This window comes from Daphnia pulex, chromosome 2 (genome assembly GCF_021134715.1).
Source record: "Daphnia pulex isolate KAP4 chromosome 2, ASM2113471v1".
Classification (NCBI taxonomy): domain Eukaryota; kingdom Metazoa; phylum Arthropoda; class Branchiopoda; order Diplostraca; family Daphniidae; genus Daphnia; species Daphnia pulex.
This window is the reverse complement of record NC_060018.1, coordinates 12,370,559-12,391,662: the sequence shown is the minus strand read 5'-3', so window position 1 is coordinate 12,391,662 and position 21,104 is coordinate 12,370,559. Positions and strand designations below refer to the sequence as shown.

Here is a 21,104-nt window from a genome sequence, read left to right as displayed (position 1 = left end):
CACAATTCACAAGAATGGCAACAATGTATCTAAGGCAAAGAGTCAAAGTCAGCAGTCAGCACTTGACTTCAGTAAACAGCAGTAGCATTTCCATCTAGGCAAAATTGAGTCGTGCCTAACAACTCCATGATATGCTTGACATAGATGCATATATCGCTGACCGTCAGTGTTTCGTCTGTGGGTTTCAACTACAATATGGAATATCTTCACAACTTGCCCCTTTTCTGTTTCGGTAAATAGTCTTATGTCAGTTGCGGTAGTTTTTAATAACCTACTCTCTGTTGCAGTTCTCCTGCAACCCTTTCTCTGCCTATATCATTCATTTGCTCTATTCATTTTGATGAAAAATGTCTGACTTCAGTCAATAGAATCTGGTATTTAAATAAAAATTCCATTCCAACATTGTTTCTTCGTCAAACTGCTGATCTTAAGAAGGTATATAAATTACTTAAGTTAAGATTGTGTTCTATTCTAAATTCTTTTGTATTTTAAATTGTTACAACTTTGTAAAAATATGTTAATTCAAATGTCAAGTCGGGAAAATTGCAGTCAGATATTGAATGCCAATTGAAACAATACGAATATGCAGTTAGTGAATTTCAAACCTCAAAAACTTCATTGTCTGTAGTGGAAATTGAAGCAACAAAGCTCATATTAACCAATGACGAATGTGGTGGGAAATGAATTATTTGGTTAAGTTTTGAGCACTAATAGGCGGCTTTGCTGAACATAAAATTCTTTTATGTAGGTATTCCTCAGAACTTGACGAGTCGACAGCGTGAATTACTATTTAACGATAACACTCAAACCTGGTCCTACGAATGTGTTCGTCTTCCCGAAAACGAGTTACTGATTTCATCGCCTTCCTCATTGATCCCCTTCATAGAGGGTGATAAGGAAGTTTCTACTCCATGTGTTTCTCTTGAATGCACAACAGCACCTAGTTCTGATTCTATTGTTGCACCATTTGTTTATCGTTGTTCAAGCATGACTGAAATTCCTCTTCGCATATCTACTCGACAAAAAACTCGGCCTCAGAGATACCGAGGTACCGATAATGATTTGAATATGAGACATGCAAGAATGATGAAGGCGAGGTCCAGCTCAACCAAACTTAGAAGTAAGTGTATGCATGTATTTTGGATAGATGTTATTTAGTTAAATAATATGTTTATTTTATTATGCAGAACCATTGATCAATGCAGTCAGATCTGTTAATGTGGAGCCCGTTGTTGAATGTGAAAATTTGGAAAGTTTTCATGTCGATGACGTAGACGGTTTTCTTATTTTTTCATTTGCTAATTCTGAGGATCTTGTCAAGTTTTGTGCTGATCAGCTATAAGGTAATCGTTTTTCTTGTTAAATTAATCAGATAGTGATTTTCTACTTGAACAACGCTTAACCAGAAAGATTAAATTGTTCTTTTTTTTCTCTTTCGACTTTTTGTTTAGTATAGCAATGGTTATTTTGCATTTGGGGTTTATGGTTTTGCACTACATACTTCTTGTTTCTACGTAGAACTGTTAATTAATTAGATTAAATTTCGGGAGTGCTATCTTATCTTGATCATTCTAAATTTAGTTGGATAATGCCTGAAACTGGACAATTCAAACCAGTCAATAATATCGTTAATCATAACTTCATTTGTTGATTGTAATTTGTAACTTTCTCTGGTAACTTTTAACAAAAAGTTAAAGGTACTGTAGATTACATCTAGTAATCACACGGTATGCACTACACTACGGGAAGGGTAAATATTGAGCTAGCGTCTGTTCAGGATTAGTAAGTTTAATTTACTCGATCAAACCGGGCAATCTGATAGTTAGTAGAAGATAAGTGTAGTGATGTTTCGTTAGTGCTTTTTCTAAACGTTAGCGTTATCCGTTAAGTTAACGATGTCTCATTTTTTCACGTTCGTTAACGCCGTTAATTAACGCCGTTAAAAATGTCTCCGTTAACGAAAATTCGACGTTATTTTTACCGTTATTTAATTTAAAAAATTGCACTATAAAATCACTGAAATCAGTCACGGTCTTGATTACTTATATTGAAATTGCTGCTGGCGTTGAACAATGTCACAATGAAGCAATTAACAACTAAAAAAAACAGAAACTGTGGATTAAATAAACGCACAGACAAAAGAAAAAAAAAACAAGTTCCAACTAAAAAAGTAAAGGCCTCAATAAATCTTTATTGCAAGTGAGGAAGACTTTTGCGGCCAAAACTTCTTCCGCCGTCCTATTTTTGTGTCCTAGACAGTGCCATCCGACAATGGAAAATTCGCGTTCAGATGATGCCGAAGAAACTGGTATAACCAGTAAATTATAGGCCAATTTGGATAAGTAGGGGAAACGACCAGACAAATTCTTCCAGTAAGAGATCACATCTTGAACTGGTAGATCCTTAGAAGGATCAAATTCGTGACTTGCAAAGTGGAAGTAGTCTAAAAGTTCAGTTTCAATGCAGTCGAGAGAAGTGGCTAGAAGGTAGGAGCAGTCGAAATCAGGATCTCTTTAATCTGACATGAAATCGCATGAATATAAATCTTCTTTTGAGATCTTCTAACCTCGCAGATGCCACGCTTCTTCACCGTCAACAGGAGCATCAGAGTCTGAATCTGACATTAAAGATTTACACTCTGATTCTAGTTGTTTTCCTACTACCTACTCTACTTATACAGTTTCGTTTGCCACGTTTTGAAAGCAAAAAAAAAACCTCAGAGAAGCTAAGAAGACTACTGCTCACTGTCAATTGCTATTTAAATTCGTTTTCATAGTCAACCTACTACAGTAAAATGTTGAAAGCGCGCAAAAAATACAAATTTCATTTTGAAAAATCAAAAAATTTCATATTTGGCAGCGCTGTTAAAAACAAAATAACGTTTGAAAATAACGTCTGAAAAATGCCAAACGTTAGCGTTATCCGTTAAGTTAACGAACCCCAAAAAAGGTCCGTTAACGGACTTTTTACGTTATCCGTTATCGTTAACGAAACATCACTAGATAAGTGAATATGAATAATAAGATGACGAAATCGATTCTCATTCGCCTCATTATATTTCATTATATTATTCTCATTATAGTTCATCAGCGTAATAGTGACCCGTGTTCATCAGAAAAAAGGTTGCTTTCTTCATCATCAATTTCGACCACTTAAAAAAAACTAGATTTCACCGTATTTCTTATAGATTTAAATAGAAGACGTAAAAATAGCATTTCATTTCTTATCGAGATAGATCCGTGGGCACTTCGACCGGATGGTGCGCTGACTGCTTCGCTAATAGGCATTCCTATTTCATCAGTCAGATGTTGGATTCTTGGCCCATTTGTTGAAATTTTTAGGATTAAGTATCGGACATTGTCAAGCGAGCGCGAGCTATTTTGAACTGAGACATGGAATTTCCTTCTTTAAAAAAAAGTTGGACGTTACAAAACCATCTAATAAGCCAAACGTCGAAAAAAAAAGCGGAAAAATTTACAATAACCATATCAAAAATGTGTTTCTACTCATTACGGTGTACTTCGATATTCTTCATTATGGAATTGAAGAAGGTAATTCTACTATTTTGACTGATGGTTTGTGTTCTTCGAGGTTACTGAATGATAAATCTTTCTGTGTGTATTTTTTACAGGTAATCTAGCAAATGATTTTCACTGGGCCAAATCATCTGAAGAAGTTTTCTGACGGCTGTCAATTTTACCGACCGGCTGTAGGGTACGTCCCATTCCGTGCTCAAAACTTCACTGCAAAAGTATTTGTGTTTTCAAATATATTGTAGGGACAGCAAGTAAAACCTCAAATCTAACTTTAACACGACAATCTTAAGTTTCCCTAAATTAGAATGCAGCAAATGGTGCTCACCTCAACCTCTTTAGTAGTAGTATTGTCTGGCAGTTGTCCTCAAAATAAATAGCAGCATAGAATTGGATCTGGGGAAGGCAGCAATATTTTGGAGATTTACTATGACTTAAATGCAAAAAGTTAATCTGAAATGTGATACTTATTAAATGCCACAGTTATAATTTTAATTGCTGGATAAAATAAGTACCTTGCAAATAGAAACTATTTGGCTTTAGAAGACATAGCTTTCACTATTGGATCCGTACCATTTAATCAGAGCTATAGATACCTGGTCAGTTCATGGCTGTGTTGGCTTCCCTATCCCGGATTCAGGGTAAACGTAAGCCGATTTTCAGGGGGTTTTAGGGCGGAGCTTGTCAGAAGTTGTGAAGTGGAAGAATGAATCAGCGCCATCTAGTGATAAGACGTTGAATACTTTCGGCGGCCATTTTTGTGTAATATGTGAATACGGCGGCCATCATCGTGTATTACGTGAATGAAGCCTAACCATAATTTCTGTAAAAATGGTTGGCAGGTGTGCTGTTCCTGGTTGTAAAACAACATATTACAAAGGAAATCAAAAAGAAAACGAGGTTACCCTGTTTACAATTCCTAAAACTTCATTATCAAAATGGCAAGAACTAATTCCATGTAGCAATTTGACGAGCACCTCACGTATTTGCTGCCGTCATTTTGACGAAAGTGACTTTAAATCAGGGATTGAAATTTTGAACGTGTTCCATCCTTTCAAACGTAGGAATCGTAATGCTGGAGCAATTCCCAAACATTTTCTGATAAATGGTATTGATATTATATTTCCTGTATAATCTGTAAAGCACAGAAACTGAACCATTTTCATTTTAGATACACCTAGTCGACAAGCAATGCAAAATGTTGATGGTTTCAAATGGAGAAATAACCTTAATGGTATTTTTAAATATGTTTATTTTGTTTAATATCAAATAACGCAATTCTTAAATATGTATTGTAGTGGAAGCAAATGCTAGCAATGCATCAGTAAGGAAACGACCAAAAGTAGACAAAATACCTACTACGTCAAAGAGAAAAAAATTTGACAGTACAGGTATTGATAATAGTTCTCTTTATATTTTATTTTGAAGAGCAATTGCTTTAAATTTTATCTTATAGCACCCTCCATGGAAGTTACCTCTACTATTCAAGAATCAATCAACATTCCCCAGGCTGCTGAAGAATTAATTTTTGATCCACTTCCAGATTCAATCAAAGAAAATCTTGCTGTTGTCATGGAAGATACGACAGTTGCATCGCCTTCTATGGAAGCTACCTCTACTATTCAAGAATCAATGGACACTCACCAGGCTGCTGAAGAAGCAATTTTTGATCCACTTCCTGATGTAATGAACGAAAATGTTGCTGTTGTCATTGAAGATTCGACAGTTACATCACCTTCTATGGAAGCAAGCTCTACTAATTTCAAGTCTAATTTTGTGACATTTCAGTCACTAGTAACTTCATCAATGGTACCAAAGAATTGGATATGGTCTTTTGATCAAATAAAACAAATGATTTATTGCATTTCGATGGATCAACTACCAAATGGAAATTATAATGTGAAAAGTGTATATTTTCAAAACAAGAAGTAATGTATTATGTCAACGGAACAATAAACAATTTACACAACCAAACAATAAAATGTAAGAATGTTTGGACACTTAGAAAGAATAAACAATTTACACAACCAAACAATAAAATGTAAGAATGTTTGGACACTTAGAAAAGACTTAGAGGTTTGACAGTTGGATACTTGTTCCTTTTTATTATTGTTTACTTCTTGTAGAAAAGTAAGCTGTGATTGGCCAATGAGTTTTTCATAGACCCTTCCTGATTGGCTGGCTTCACGTAGTAGCTGACACACTCACTAGAGGCGCTCATTCATTCTTCCAAATCGGCTTACGTTTACCCTGAAACCGGGATAGGGAAGCCAACACAGCCATGAACTGACCAGGTATCTATAGCTCTGATTTAATCTCTGTTTCACAAGCACTAAGGCTGCACCTAGGTCAACTTCAGCTGAAATTTTCTGAAAACATTGAGCCAAGAATGCAATAAGAATCATTAGTTAAATTTTGTGAACAAAATGAATAAACAATCAGATGTGCAGTCCCTAGTGTGAGGATTGCATGAGCCCGGAACATGCTGTTGTTGTGAGACAGGGTAGAGTGGAAAGGATTTTTCATCTTCACCATCGTTTGTGATTGACTTTACATTTGCTGTTGCCTTGTAGTATGTAGCCTAGTAGAATGCCACAATGAATAGAAACACATTCTGAATAACAGGCAGGTTTACCTTACCAACTGGGTGTTTTTCCTTTCAGCAATCCACTGTCCAAGCACTGTTGCCTAGGTGCAAAACGTCGGGAATCACTTACAGACAAGGAACATGAACGGATATCACTGCCTTGAGTGCCTTCTCCTCAGTGTAGAAGTTGGACTGGCGTCCATTATCACCTTGGGGATTTCGTCTGTTGTGGTGTGTGATGCTGCGTGGTGGCTTCTTGGTGAAATTTGACAGGGGGAATATTACGTGAGTATGAAAATTATGTGTTACCTTTGTTTGTTAGTTCTTTCAATTGAGTGTCACCGAGCTAGAGCGGACATCTTTTTCATGTTACTTTTAATTTAAACGTTTCTTCTTTCTGACGCTAGACGGCATGGCCTTTGATGTCAGAATCAGTTTAGTTATTACTTTGCACCTCTCTTAAGAAATTTCTCGCTACTACTACAAAGAACTTTTTTGTGAAAACTTTCAGTTTCTGTAAAGGCAACAAAGCTCACTTGTTAGATTTTAATAATAATGTGTTTTTTTCTACTTCCGGTTTTCTCATTTCAGTCAGTAGTTCAGTAAATATTCATTCGACGTACCAAATAACCACATATTCGTGATCCTCGTCAAATTTGTGGTAAAGTTCATGTTTTCTTTTGTACGTTTTCGTACTTCCGGTTTTGAAAATTTTCCTGAACTATAGTTCAGGAAAATTCTCGATTTTGGCCAAAATCTGGATTTCGTTTAAATTACATCTAATCGACCCCAAATTTCACGTAGATCACGAATATTTGGTTTATTTGGTCCGCAGCTCAATGGTTGAGGCGCTATCGCTTACTTCCGGTATACTTCCGGAAAATTTGCATAAAACTAGCAAGTGAGCTTTGTTCTCTGCACAATTCTAAAGACTCCTTGCCTGTTTAAGCAAACAGAAATGGTCTTTTTGATTATTTTTGTGACTTTTGTGACTATCTAAACTAAAGCCGGTCAGTTTTGGACGTGTCTAATAGATGGCGTGAAGGAATATTGTGTTGTCCGATGTTGGCTTATGGCGGCTGGTTGTCTTAATCTATCCTCAGCTAAGTTAAAAATGAACACATAGGCTAATTCGAGTGATTTCGTGTGTAACTTGTCGGTGATGTGTTCTATTCGGTGTACATGTTGGATAACCTTAGTGTTTCTCATCAACTTACAGGAGGAAACGTAGCCTACCGTTGACTATTTTATTCAAAATGTGCCATCGAAATGACACAGGTAACTACCAACACTAGCTTTATTACAGTATTTTTGAAACATACAATCTTCTCATCTTTTATTAGGATTCATCATAATTATCTGCTGTAAGAACTGGACTTGCTAGATCACCAACCCCATCACGGACCAATCTCTCCATTCCATCTTCTAGAGAACCTCGGCTAACTGTTTGGTGGTTTCATGTGTAAGTTCACTTGTCATGTCACAGAACTTTCTTTGTTGCAGTCTAACATGTATTCAAAGTATTGATCTGCACTCACATCTATCTAATGTTATAAGACGATTTCAACTGCAGTATACAGATTACTGTTTAATTATTCTTTTAGATCATAGTTGTCAAGGACATTGATGACACAAATTATTAACAAGGTGACTTAATTTTCTTGTTTTTTATTTACAGGTTTTAAACTATTGGTTTCTAAATTTGCATGACAGACTTTAAGAAAAGTCATGTTGAAGAAAAAGGACTGTGACAGTCAACAAGGTGCTACCTTGTTTGGTAACCAGTTTGGCTACTTCCCTTGAATCTCCCTTTTTACTTCCTTAAGCTTGATTTGAGGTACTGCTTTCTGCTGCTCAAATATTGCTGAAAATTATTGTCAAACTAATCAATGTTCATTCTGTCTACAGGGTAACTTCTTCGCTACTTATCATGGACATTGGACTTCATCCATTGGTGATGCTATAATTCAAGAGAATGCTGTCATTCAAGACTGAAAAATTGTGTAGTTGTTAGACATATCTGAGCTCCCTTCTTTTCTGTGTCCCCATTTCCCTAACTAACCAGTAACCACTAACCAACGCCCGCCACTCGGCTGGGTAATCTTCCTGGCTGCAGTCAATTAAGGCAGTCTCCCCCTGTCTTGATTGACTGTATGTGCGAGTTTCAAAAGCAATTTATCACCCAAATGAGACAAAAAGAGTAGATCAGTTTGTTTTATTTGGTTATAAATTGTTTTAAATTTGCACAGAAAAACAATTTGTCTTGTACCGGACGCTTTGTTTATTAAATTTCAACAATTCTGGTTAATACATAAATTTGTTATTAACTTAATTCATTTAAACTTAATGTAATTAAATGATTTATTTTAACTTAATTTAATTAACTTGATTTTTATTTAATTAAAAAATATTTTTTATTTTTTTATTTTTAATTAAGTTGATAACTGTTTAAGAATTTTTTTTGTTGTTCTTTTTTTACTTTTTATTTGTAACACAATGTAAAAACAGATTTCTATAATAAGTTTACAAGTATAACAAAAAATTGCAGGATTGACTTTGATACACAAATAATAAGTAGATGAAACAATTATGGTTGAGGTAATTTCATCATCTAAGATGACCCTGTTATAGGTTTTGTTGCGACATATCATGTTGGAGGATTCGATCACATACGTTGAAGTTCATCAATCACATAAGCCTACTTAGGATGAAACACAAATACAGATAAAATATTTTCATCAACTCCTTTTTCACAACAGCAACATGAGGCTAACACCAGAATCAGTTACTGCAAGGACTTGCACAATCCAGGATAAAATCTTGAACAGGAATCAGACTACGAAACCGCTGAACATTTTCACCATCCTGTGAGAAAGAAAAAATTGAATTTAAATCAAGTTAACAGGAACTTAAAATTTTCTAATGGTGACAACTGCCAAGTTGGTAAAAAAAATTAAAATTAAGTTTATATTAGGATAAGAGGAAATTCAGTAAATTTGATTAACTCATTTTAATGTTAATAATGGATAGCAAAAATAAGAGAAAATCGAAAATTTGCTTGCTTCTTTAGAAAATCGACAAGGACAGATATCTGATATTAAAGTAAATAACTTCCCACAAAAACTTATCTTATCACACATCGTCTGCGTAAGTTTAGAGTTAAACTTGTGACTGAACACAGATTTATAAAAGAGAACTAGACATTTTCAAAGTAGCAGTCAATAAATTCTGTCAAATTACCACTTCTAAAAGTATTCAAGGCAGCTTTGTCTCAACTCCTGCTTCAATATTTCTGGAGAACACCAGCTGCATGGACAGCATGCAGCAACTTGATGCATCATCATCGCCAAGGCAGGTAGATAGGTTTGTCATAAGTCCTATTGCGAAAAAGAGAAACCAGTCATTTACAAATAAGCCTGTACCACACATAAAAAACATGATGGAAGAAATAAAGAATAATCATGTCAAGTTTAAATTAAAATTAACATTAAATTTAAGCAGCAGCAAATTACTTTAATTACAAGACGAGGTTGCATCAAAATTTTATAAAAAAATATGGAATTTCATGTTTTAGTTTTATCAAAGAAAATTACAATTCAGCAAAAGCTGATGGGGCAGGTAACTTTTTACAAAAACTCAAGACCCAATACAATTTTAATTGGAATTATTAACTTCGCAAATTACAACCGAATATCACAATCAAATTACCATTTCAAGATGACTATCGCTGTTACATTTCAGGATGACACCAGCAATGTAGATTGCTTCCAGAACCTGCAGCTAAATTTGACTTGAACCCCCTTTCAACCACTGGCTGCAACAAAACCACGTGCATGACAGTAATGAAGCTTAAAGTTTACCAAATTCTTCAAAAAATAATGAAAGAAGTCTCTTACCCAAACATGAACTGTAGACCAAATAAACCACGCAAATAAACTAAAACTGACTTTGGAAACCTAACAAGCAAAAGAACATTAAGGAACACCAAAAACATTTTGAGATGTGAAAAAAAACAATAATAAAATATATGAAGTAAAAAAAAGAATTGAAATTCTAACTTAAGCTCACAATTATAAAATGAATGATTCAAACACTCAATTGATAAGGCAGTGAGTTCTTCAAATTTAAAGCTAGCACCACTCTACAGACAGCATACAGCACTTAGGCACACCAGCACCACAGACTGCATGCAGAAGCTCATCACAACAGCGCCTGGTCTTCATACAACAGCTCACAACACTGTTAACCAGCTGGCTGCAACAAATCCAAGTGGACATTGGACTGCCTTGAAAAAGCTCGACTTCACCAAGCCATTAATCCTACTTGGAAAGAAACTTAGTTAATATCAAAGGACAAGTATTAAGTGGCAATGTAAATTAACTTCATTCCTATTTCTTACTGTCCAACAAGTAACCAACAAAACCTAAAGCGAAAGACTTTAATGACAAGAACAGATGTGTACCGCAGGCAAGACCCAAAGTACAAAGCTAAAGTTCTCTCACTGTTATTCAAAAACCTCAGCATTTAAATTTTATTAATGCATCTACAATTTGCAAGATGGAAATATAGTATAATAAACCTAGAATTCTCAAATCGGAAAAATCTTTACATTCAGAAACCCTAATGAAGTAAAACCTAAATTACCTTCGGGATATTTGCGAAGAAGAATGTTTAAGTTGACGGCACTGATCACGAACACCGTAACTGACGTAACTGTCAGCGCCCGGAATAGAACTCTGACGTCAGCGGAATAAGCTTGCCATGTTGCCAACACCAGCAAGTTGCCCCCTGGTGTAGAAGCCAACACGATTACTAAAACAAAATAATTATCTTTTCCATCGAGTTAAAATAATTCATTTACCATTAAACAATAAGTCTGCACAAGCTGCACTTCTACGCATCTCGCAACTGGAAAACCACTGCACCCCAAACAGCCACAACAAAAAAACAGCTCAATCATCAAACCGTCCATGAAAACCTATAAGGACAAGGCAAAAGACCAATAACTTTGTTAACATGAAAAATAAATTACAAAATGCAATTTTCAAATTAAGACAAAAATGAAAGTTTAACTTAAGCTGACAACTGTAATATTAAGCAATCAAATATTTATTGGTTAAAGTAACTATTAACTTCAGTTCAGATTATTAAGAAAACAGGGAATGTCAATTTCTGTTCCAAACCATAAAATTACCAATCTCTACAAGCTGATGAATATCTTTTCATAAACACCGTCTTGATTAGAAGCAGGAAGTAGTTACCATGTCATTTGAATCAAAACTAAGATGCATGGGCCACACATACATAGACAAATATAAGGCTAAATGCTAACCATTGATTTACCCTACGAGTACATTATTACCATTTCAGATTTCCTATTTACATCACAATTTTTTCTCGCAATATATTAGAGAGCAGAGACCCTCTTAAAGACTAACCTTAATTCTACGTCAGCTTAATTCCACGTCAACGTCAGCTATCACGTACACGTACTGCAATGAAGAAGCTTGGACTTCATCAGGCTGTTAAAAGATAAATAAAAGCTCTATTACTATCAGAAACAAAGTCGAAGAATTTTGATTCAAAGAAAGCCTTATTTCTAAGTTAATCAACATTGTTACTTCTTCATTTCACGAAATGTGCAACATGCAGCAAGAGACAACATTTTGGGGAGAAAGTACAGCTACAGCAGGCACCATGGCGCAATTCTTCCAACTGCTCAATGTGAGGAATGGTGGGATCACTAAAACAAACATCAATTCGTTATAGGTATTAAAGTTAAGAATTAAGTTGTTTTCTGTAAGTACCAGTAGACGAGAGAAGAAAAGAAGTTGGGGGCCAACAACCGGTTACGACGGATTTGTTCCGTCGATTGTTTAGCCACCGCATGCAATACGGAGCGGATCAGGTCAGCTTCAAGTAGGTCTGGTTGCGAGGTGTTGGTCAATACCTAAACAACCTGTAGAAATATTCATATGTTTTCTTTCGATTTATTTTATTTGAAATAAAAGAATTCTAAACGGAACCTGAATAGAATACATTGCCGATTCACGGACGATAGCTCCAATATCTCCACGGCTATCCACCGTGTAATCTTCAAAGCCATCGATGAATGTGCGGAATATTCCGGCCAGTGTCACTTGATCAACCCCACCTGTGTAATAATAAATAAAATTGAGACTTATCTCAAAATAAATGAAAATGAGGCCGTCTGTCATTTTACCTGGGCTGGATGGGGCGATCCCAACGGTTGTGCAGACGAGCGAAAGAGCTGTCAGAGCATTTTTTCGAGATTCGGCCCATTGGAGAGTCTTGTCGGTGATGAGAGCGCAGGTGCACAACTGTTGGATGACTTTCGGCAAAGAAACGGTGAGGAGGAAGCGAGGCATTGAGCCCAGGGCTAGTGCGTTTCTTACTCTCGCCTGTTGGTTGTTGCTCGTCACCTCGGGTAGGAAATGGTTCAACAAGGCAGTGAGTTTCTCCACTGGCTGATGCCGGAAGTATTCGCAAATCAAAGCGGTGACGGCGCTGATGGCCGATTGCTGGACATTTGAATCGGCTGAAGCGAGACACTCTCGTAACGCCTTCAACCAACGGTCGACTACAGCGTCCAGCAACGGGAAACCCCCCGAACTAAGATCTTGGATGAAATGGCAAACGGCTATGCGTATTTGATCGCCGCCGAAACTCCGCCAGAAACGCTCCTCCAGGATGTCGATACAAGTTTGGGTAATGGATTCCATCGCGGCATCACCTAAAGGATCGTGAAAACATTGTAGAAATAATTCAGTAAGAAATGACCAGCGGTAACTGACCAAGTTCATCTGGCAGACGACGTTGATGGTCTTTTGCCACTTGACAAAGAGCGCTGATGACTTTGCCACTGGCCAAAATGCTTCCGTGCCGTAAATAAAGTTCAGGATTTGTGCAGCGAGGAAGGATCTGAGTAGAAAGAATCAGTTTCATACTCTCCGGATCGAGGAACGTCATTTGATGCAAGGCCTGAACAAAAATTCTGATTAACAACTGAAGTTAAATGAGCAAAGTTCAATTGCACCACCATGCCATACCTGAGATGTTAGCTGTCGAAACCGTGTCCCAATGGATTACTTTACGATCCACTAAATGCTGGATGAGATGCAGCCGGTACTCTTCGTATTGCGCCACGAAAAGACTGGAGAGAAAAGAGAATTGTTATCAGAATGAAATGAATTTGAAACAGAATGAAACTCACCTGAGTTGGAGATAGGCATTTTTACGTAAGCGAACTAATCGCAGGTAGTCAGAATGTCGATGCCGTGAGGGAAAGTGCCCTGTCGAGCGACGTGTTCCTGGAAGGCAGAAGCGGCAGCCCGTCAGCAGTTGACCTCACGATCGAACACGGTGGTGATGACTAGGGCTTTAGCCAACTGATGGACGAATGGCTGGAGCAGAGACGGGTCGTAGGATCGGGCAAGAGCCCAGCAGAGGTAACAAGCGGCATCACGTACAGCCGAGCCAACGGAAAAGTTACCGCGTAACTCATCGTACAGCATGGCCTGCTCCATAAAAGGCAAGACAGAAGACAATCGCTGGGGCAACAGCAATCCATGACGGGCTAAAAATGAAGAAGAGGGAGACTATTTGTTTTTTAACAATCAGATATAAGCTTCAACATTCAAGACAATTTTAACCTAATTCGGCCAAAGCCAAACATCCTCCGTGCCAGGCCATATCCGACTCCCAGAGTGAAAAAAGTTCCATGATCGATTCAATTGCCTGATTAATAATTAATTCGTTGTAATAATAATAATATTGTTCAGTGTTTTCTATTGAGATACATGAATTACTGAATGTAAGCCACACAACAACAATGAATAAGGCTGATTATTATTACGTCTTCATATTAATATTAAGCTAACCTGGTCGGCAAAGTTCTTTGATAAGCGACTGGTCAGCCGCCTAATGCCTTTTGCTGCAGAGTACCTGTAAAAATAAGATTTTCATGACAAAGGAATGCTTTAAAAAATGAAAGCGATTTAAATTCAGTACTGGACTTCACGGTTCTTGTCTCGGAGGGCTTGCAGGATCTCGTTAAGTACTTCTTCGATTTCTTCCGGCACGTCGTAATCGTGGTCATCTTCATCATTCACCGAAATAGCTGCTTTAGTCTCAACGGGTTGGCTCTGTTGCAGATTGGCAGCTTATGATCTGCTGCCCCGCTGGTATCTCCAAGAGGCAACTCGAGGTTTCAAGAATATCAAACCTGCCATTCAGAAATACATGAAACGTTTTAATTACTTCCAGCTAAATGAATCGAAAAAGGGGCTCACCTATTCGCTGCGTCAGCTTCACCAACGGTTTCTTAACTGTATAAGCAATTCTAACGGTTGGAATTTAATCGTCAGGATGGTACGCAGCACAGCATGTGCATGCTCCATCATTTGTTCTCTTTGCCCATGTTTGAATCTGCCGGCCAACCTTGAAAGAACTCCTTTTTTGAACTGAGCACTATCTTTGGTAAGAGCCTGTTGGAAATAAAAACAGTAAGCTTGACAGTTATTTTCAAGTTGAAAACAAAAGGGCAAAACTCACGAGCCCAATTGATGAATCCCGTCAGATAGGAATCTTTGACATCAGGCCTTGTAAGATAGATTGCCAATACATAAAAGGCCATGTCCTGAGCTTTTGTTGTCCCAGCCAGGTATTTCTTACAGACATTTAGAATTCTGAAAGAAATTTTAATCATCTTAATTCAGAAGACATCAATATTGTTTAATTTTGTTCTTACCTTTCCATGATTGGCTCTGAAGTACTGGTGTCAAATCATGAAGGTGGAATGGGATTTTAACTACAATGCTGAGCCAGAGAAGCAAGCCGTAATGAGTCTCCCATTTTAGTTGCACACCAGCGTCTTGGTTTTCCAAGTAATGTAGCAAAGGCTCCAGATCGGCAGTCTAGAAAGAATTTTGATTTAGACGATTACATCACAGGTAAACTCTATAGTACATTACCTCATGAGGAAGATGTCTTGCTACAACTTTGTAGCCCCTGACTTTCGATATAAAGTAGAGGCATCAGAGGCCACATGTTTCACTTCATAATCCAGCACTTGAACGTCACATAATCCTCTCGAATGATGTTGATGCTTTTAGTGAGTAGTCCATCGAGGTGTGAATCGATCAAATGTGGTTGCTCTTGGTATTGATCTAGAATGAACGAAAACCTTTGCCAGTTTCTCTCCACTAAACGAATATCCGTTTGGTTTGTCTGATGTTGGGCTGACGTCCTCAGTTCGTCAATGAGTTTTTCAACCTCCGAGTGCTCAATGATTCTTTTGAGCACCCAAGTCAAATGACATCGATTTCTTTTTCGGTGCACTCATCTCCAACTTCTAGAGTCATTTTGATTTCTCAAAAAAGTTGTCAAAGAAGAAGAAGGTATGAGATTAAGTCGTCTGCTTTGTTTTTATTTTACCAAGTTGAAATTGTGGCTGCCGTTTATTTCTTTTTCATTTTTTAAAAAATTTAATAATTACGACAAATGGAATGCTATGGCATGAAAACGTTAACAGAACATTTTTATCTGTAATTATTAATCCTTAACATTCTTTCCCGAATTAGTTCTAACTTCTAAGTAACTTAAGAAAACTCAAAATCCATCTATTGCGCTTGGCAGGCGAATTTCATTAATCTCCAAAGCCATCTATTGAGCTTAGCAGGCGAATTTCATTCGTTTCCAATTTTTTTTCCTCCAACCCCACCCACAACCCCACCAACCCCAAAACCCAAAATGCCTCGCCCTAAATCCCTTCGGGAAATTATAATTTTTAAACCATAGAAGAAGGGGATGGGTAGGTGAGTTGGATGAGTCGTCGCTTGATGGTCAATGACATCTTGAGACCCGAGTTCGATTCCCCAGCAGGTGAGTAAAAAAACCTATCCCTCATATCGCCAGATGGCGGTAAACCGTAAGGTAAGCCTTCTCGTTAACAGCCATCATGTGTTCATGCAGGCACTGCATTAGTGGCACTGTTCATACAGGCACTGTAATTTGTAGCGGCACTGTTCATGCTTGGTACTGTAATGGGCGATTATGCATTGCTATGCATCTTCTATCGGAGGCTATGGTTGTTTGCAATTGAATCATATTAGAATGCATTAAGTTGTACTATTGTAAAAGTAATAGACTATGGCGTACCTGAACTAATTTTATCGACATTTTTTTTCTTTTACATCAGTTTCAAATTGTTATTCAACGGATATTTTGTTTTACTTTACGACTTTTTATTTTTTACGACTTTACGCTAGACAAAAGTTCCCCGGATTTGAACGGGGCTCAGGTTACTCGTCATTAAAGAAACTTACTTTTTTAAAAATGTCGTTGAATTTATTCGAAAAACACAAATAAAATTACGAAGAAACAAAGAAAGCAGCATCACAAGAACTTTCGACATGCGTGACTAGAAAATAAAAAATAATGCGATGTTAGCGACATCTAACTACACGAAAGTGATCGTTTTTTTCATTTCCTTTTACACGCTACTAATAGAAAGTGCGCTGTGTAAGTTTTGTGATTTGTTTAAGAACTTATCTCCACTGAAGTATATTTTTATATCTGTGCTCCCTTTCTTTTCTGTTGTCCGTGGCAATTATTTCGGTATTTTCGCAATTATTTCCAGAATCGACCAGAGATGAGAGAAAACTGATAGAAAACAAATTAATTAAAGAAATACTATAAGCCGATGAAGCTATAATGCTATATCACAGGCATATGATGGGAGATGGTACGATTGGTACGTATGAACATAGATATCTCTCAAAAAAGTAATCCCCGTGGGAAAATTGCGGGGTGATTGATGGGGAGTAAATAAGAGTATGGACCAACGGAAAAGGGATGAAAACGACAGGACTCTTAGAAATTTCAGCAACCTCTGCTATGTACCACTCATATCGTACGGTTAGGCACGCTACAAGTTCAGACATTCATTCACCTAATATTCTACACAAATGGGCATAAGAATGTGTGTGCCGAAATTTGCTGCCTTTAATGTCTGATACCTCCGGGGAGCTTTATCCATCTCACATTCTCACGGGCAAATTCACGTTAGAAAATCAGCCCCGTTAAGTTCTTTGGCTTTTCAAATCCTGCACATAAATCAAATTGAGTCAATACAGAGAAGGTTCCAGTCACTTAACATTCCGTCGTTAAGTACCACCATTAAACTACTTCGATGAACATCTAATGCTTATTAAATATCATCGGCAAAACTGCACTGATCATATATAGTTAAACAAATTCGTTTTTCTGCGAGCAAGTTAAAACCTTAAAAAAACTATTTTATGAAAACCCCAAACTCAACGAGTCAGGTCAAACTTATTCGATAACAATCACCAGCATATCTTGATTATCTTCTTATAAATTCCATATCATATTTCCAATTATCGAGATAATTCGTCGATCGTAGGTTGGGGGGACTCTTGGTTGAAAATGTCTTAAGTCTGGACTCTGGACGACAGCTGTTTCTAAAGGATTGACAACCAAATAAATTCTACCATTAGTCCCGAAAAGTGATCTAGGAAAATACATATTCAATAACCTCTTTGTTGCTGATTTCCTATGATTTTGGCTTCCTCCATGTCGCCTTCTATGTTCTAGGAGGGCTCCAATTAGAAAATGAAGAAAATAATCAAAATTGCTGTAAACGTGACTAATCCTGTAAATCCTACTTAACTTACAGATAATCTTTGCTGATCAATGCAATAAAATAACTAGAAGGTTAAGACTAAGTGGTAGTCAATTTCTTCACTTAATGCACAAATCCACAGTTTTTGGCCTATAATAAAGCTGATGTTGGCAGTTGAAGATGTGTTTAGTTTGAAATATTCAAGTGAGAACTGGTTATGTCTATGATCCATGAAAATAACCTGATGAAACAACAGCACAATATCATCAGTAGAATACAGAAATGTTTGAAACAGTCAGCAATCATTTTGAATTTCTCTCCTAGATGACGTCAATCGCGTTCAAAGAGAAATTCTCTGTTTAATTGAAATAGAAAAATCGAATCAGATAAAAATAGAAATAAAATTAGATGTAAATTGTGCCACCGGGAACTTCGACCGTTGGCTATGCCCATGTTCCCTTTTTTATCCGTAGACCGAGGCGGGAAGTTAGTTCCTCAATTGAATTTCTTCTTCTTTTTCGTCTAAAACATTCAAAATCTCGGCAATTGCTTTATTGCTTATTAAGGTGGTTGTCAACGCCACTGCAACTCAGTGATCTTACAGGCGGACGCACACTTATGCACACCCTCTGTCACTGTGCCTTTTAGTCCCGTACGCAATGCCGTACTATGCAACAGCAATGGTACCGGAAAACCAGTGCGGAGCCGTTTCATTGCGGCTCAGCTACCGAGAGATTAATCAAGACACGAACAATAACATTTAAGTATTATACCTGGAGAGCGATCCACTCTAATAATAGCATGAGTGGCGTAGGTAATAGGCTGGTAATAGGATTATCGGTGAAGGTGCAACATCACCAGTGGCGTCCTCTGCTGGTGAACGGGTCAGCGTAATCATTTGTAATAAGAGTAATCACGATTACTTGCATGGACTTGCACGGACTTGCATGGAAATGTGAGGGACAATGTCAATGATGACGAATAAATAATTTTTAAAAAAAATTTAAAACCTGAAAACTCTCACCTTTTCTTTAAACAGCGTTGAAAATGACTACGCCATCTATAATCCACTCGAACAGTTCACGGCTAAAAACCGCAGTTGCAATTGAATTTAAACAAATAATTTGTTTATTTAGGGCATTACGCATTTCCGAGCACTAAATTGAGGACGCTGAAATGATAGCTCTAATTTTATTACCCTATGTACAATTGAATTAAAACATCTAACTAGCAATTATTTCTATTTGTTAGTTGTAGTTCTAAAAATCTAGCTGAACATCAGGGTTCTCCCTTAGCTACTTAAGGAAAAAGTTAGGTAATTATTCACATTAAAAAGTTTCTGTATAGGAAAAAGAATTAAATTATGTTTGAACAATATTTGAAAATTCATGGTGGGAGTAAAAAATGATATCAATAACGATACTGAATGAAATTAGATTTGTTATTGAGTAAATCAAGTGTGTTTTGAACCTTGCAAACTGACTAACGGATGTCCTCCTCTATATAAGCTAGGTAGACTGTAGGTAAAGTACGAAAGATTCTTGCATATCGAAAATGAAGAAAAATTCAAAGATACCTGTCAATTCGCCTACGCCATCAAAGGGAAGGGTGCAATCCATACCAGATAATAAAAAACAGCCGGTGAAACCGCTCACGACAAAGCAAGTCCCGACTGACACCAAAAGAATTCCGGCTCCTGCCAGGCCTACAGCGGCACCACAAAAGGCTCCACAAAGAAAGCCAGCTGCTGCAGTTACTCCAACTCCAACGGCCAAGAAAGGATCACCCCCGGTTACGAAAACAACACCGGCGGCAAGACCACCTCCGCAGAGAGGGCCGGCAACTGCTCCGGGTTCTCCTCAACCAGTCAGACCGGCGCCAATTCCGGCAAAGTCAAACAATCCCGTAACTAACAGAACAACTCCGATTCCGGCTAAACCTGTGTCCCAAGTTACTCCATCTTCAGTCAGACCGCCAGTAGTTCCAGCAAAACCGACAGCAGCTCCAGCAAAACGGGCTCCGGCAACACCTGCTGCAAAACCAACTCCAGCCAGGGCTGCTGGCGTTCCAAACAAACCGACTACTCCTCCAACCGATGAACTGAGCGACCAACAGCCACCTGAAGAGACCGACGGGATTGACGGAGGGAACGATGGAACTACTCAGCCTCCCAAAAAGCCTTCAAACCAAATTTACTGGAAGAAGGTGGGCATAACTGTCCTGAGGTTTTATTTTTGTTTCTGTCTGCCCTAGTTGGCAAAATCAGTGCCCATTTGATATAGCGCGAGTGTAAGTGAGTTGAGATTGGATTGATCTTGCAAAAGGTTGGTCGAATTCTCCTCCTAATCGCCGCAATCAGTTGAAGACTCCATCGTTCCGTGCTGATCAAATGAGTGCTGCAGTTACATGTTCCCAACTTATGCCTTTTCTTGATAATGTAAAAGATTCAAATCTTCGATCAAATAAAATCTTTAAATAAAAACCAAATCTTGAGTCAATTAAAACTTTAATCCTCAACAGTTATTATTTCTAAAATTATTTACCTCTGAATCCTCGTTAAATTACTGGAGATCGAATTAAAAGGACGGGCACAGTGCCATAATCTGGAACACCTTGTTTATAGAGCAAGGACGACTGGAAGGTATGGGACTGGAGCAAGGGCAAGGACGACTGGAAGGTAAGTTTGAAACGCAGACAAACAAACACATTCGCACTGTGAGACGATTTGAGAATGTCAATATGTCTTATTACCTCGCATTCTCTACATGTGCTACTCAACATTGTAGCCATTCTGAGCAATGTGTTTCAAGTTCCAAGAAGATGGGATGGATGAGGTTTCAGTTTGAGAGCACCAAAGTTCGTAGTGGTATCCCGCAAATCCCTGTCAAAAAGTCTCACCCAAAGTAGGGCGCGTCAATATCCCAAAATCCATGGAGCTGTCCATCAATCTGAGCGTCGGAAAAGTCCAATAACATATTTGCATTTAAGGTTCACAACTACAAATAGTGAAAAAAGAGGTATTAGATAATTTAAAGTTGAATTCAACCTTTTAACAGACTAATCAAAATAACACATGCCTATTGTCATCTTTATCTGGGATTCCACAGCAATTTGCAATCAATCGCCTTTCATCGTGAAAACAAATTTTGTTTCTCGTCAGGCCCATGACAACCCTGGTGTAGGAAATGGTGTATGCTTAAAGTGTCCTGTTGTTGTTGATGTGACTTCATCTTACCTGCCATAATGTGTTTTAATATTACAAAAGAAACTATTACAGAGTCATGTATCGGTAGCTCACCTCAGGTGAAGAATAGCACCT

At 37.6% G+C, this 21,104-nt stretch overlaps 3 protein-coding genes, 4 long non-coding RNA genes and 1 pseudogene across 12 annotated transcripts; 4 read left to right on the top strand and 4 right to left on the bottom strand.

The window, feature by feature from the left end:
* The first annotated feature begins 51 nt into the window (after window positions 1-51).
* LOC124205907 lies at window positions 52-3,928 on the top strand. 4 transcript variants are annotated; one of them, XR_006879501.1, is made up of 7 exons: window positions 52-232; window positions 288-435; window positions 535-673; window positions 749-1,120; window positions 1,188-1,343; window positions 3,236-3,551; window positions 3,632-3,928. XR_006879501.1 is itself a non-coding variant. In XM_046603491.1 (6 exons), exons 1-5 carry the CDS (start codon window positions 132-134, stop codon window positions 1,340-1,342), a joined length of 915 nt encoding a protein of 304 aa, XP_046459447.1. In that variant the 5' UTR covers window positions 52-131; the 3' UTR covers window position 1,343; window positions 3,083-3,205. The 4 variants fall into 4 exon arrangements, 3 of the variants coding, with proteins under 3 accessions (XP_046459447.1, XP_046459454.1, XP_046459434.1); XM_046603491.1 differs by lacking the exons at window positions 3,236-3,551; window positions 3,632-3,928 and adding an exon at window positions 3,083-3,205; XM_046603498.1 differs by lacking the exons at window positions 3,236-3,551; window positions 3,632-3,928 and having other exon boundaries at window positions 362-435; window positions 1,188-1,430.
* LOC124205932 lies at window positions 3,621-4,116 on the bottom strand. Its single transcript, XR_006879511.1, has 3 exons — window positions 4,049-4,116; window positions 3,862-3,966; window positions 3,621-3,743 (listed from the first exon to the last, which is right to left on the bottom strand). It is a non-coding gene; the product is annotated as an uncharacterized LOC124205932 (long non-coding RNA).
* A 19-nt stretch (window positions 4,117-4,135) lies between these two features.
* LOC124205925 lies at window positions 4,136-5,510 on the top strand. The gene is made up of 4 exons (XM_046603510.1): window positions 4,136-4,641; window positions 4,705-4,767; window positions 4,832-4,924; window positions 4,990-5,510. The coding sequence occupies exons 1-4, from the start codon at window positions 4,365-4,367 to the stop codon at window positions 5,463-5,465; spliced, it is 909 nt and encodes a 302-aa protein (XP_046459466.1). The 5' UTR covers window positions 4,136-4,364; the 3' UTR covers window positions 5,466-5,510.
* A 2,021-nt stretch (window positions 5,511-7,531) lies between these two features.
* On the top strand, window positions 7,532-8,358 carry LOC124206686. The gene is made up of 3 exons (XR_006879695.1): window positions 7,532-7,582; window positions 7,799-7,957; window positions 8,029-8,358. It is a non-coding gene; the product is annotated as an uncharacterized LOC124206686 (long non-coding RNA).
* Window positions 8,359-8,575: 217 nt separating this feature from the next.
* Window positions 8,576-12,071, bottom strand: LOC124204807. Of its 3 annotated transcripts, none has more exons than XR_006879128.1 (10): window positions 11,928-12,071; window positions 11,742-11,863; window positions 11,559-11,642; window positions 10,982-11,098; window positions 10,765-10,908; window positions 10,189-10,439; window positions 10,017-10,076; window positions 9,829-9,934; window positions 9,361-9,497; window positions 8,576-8,985 (listed from the first exon to the last, which is right to left on the bottom strand). It is a non-coding gene; the product is annotated as an uncharacterized LOC124204807 (long non-coding RNA). The 3 variants fall into 3 exon arrangements; XR_006879126.1 differs by having other exon boundaries at window positions 8,583-8,985; window positions 10,765-10,932; XR_006879129.1 differs by having other exon boundaries at window positions 8,583-8,985; window positions 10,189-10,442.
* Window positions 12,071-16,171, bottom strand: LOC124207977 (annotated as a pseudogene).
* Window positions 16,172-16,624: 453 nt separating this feature from the next.
* LOC124209065 lies at window positions 16,625-18,792 on the bottom strand. Its single transcript, XR_006880765.1, has 3 exons — window positions 17,838-18,792; window positions 17,699-17,762; window positions 16,625-17,624 (listed from the first exon to the last, which is right to left on the bottom strand). It is a non-coding gene; the product is annotated as an uncharacterized LOC124209065 (long non-coding RNA).
* Window positions 18,793-19,339: 547 nt separating this feature from the next.
* Window positions 19,340-20,038, top strand: LOC124207972 (gibberellin-regulated protein 14-like). Its single transcript, XM_046605638.1, has one exon. The coding sequence runs from the start codon at window positions 19,340-19,342 to the stop codon at window positions 20,036-20,038; it is 699 nt and encodes a 232-aa protein (XP_046461594.1).
* The last annotated feature ends 1,066 nt before the right edge of the window (window positions 20,039-21,104 follow it).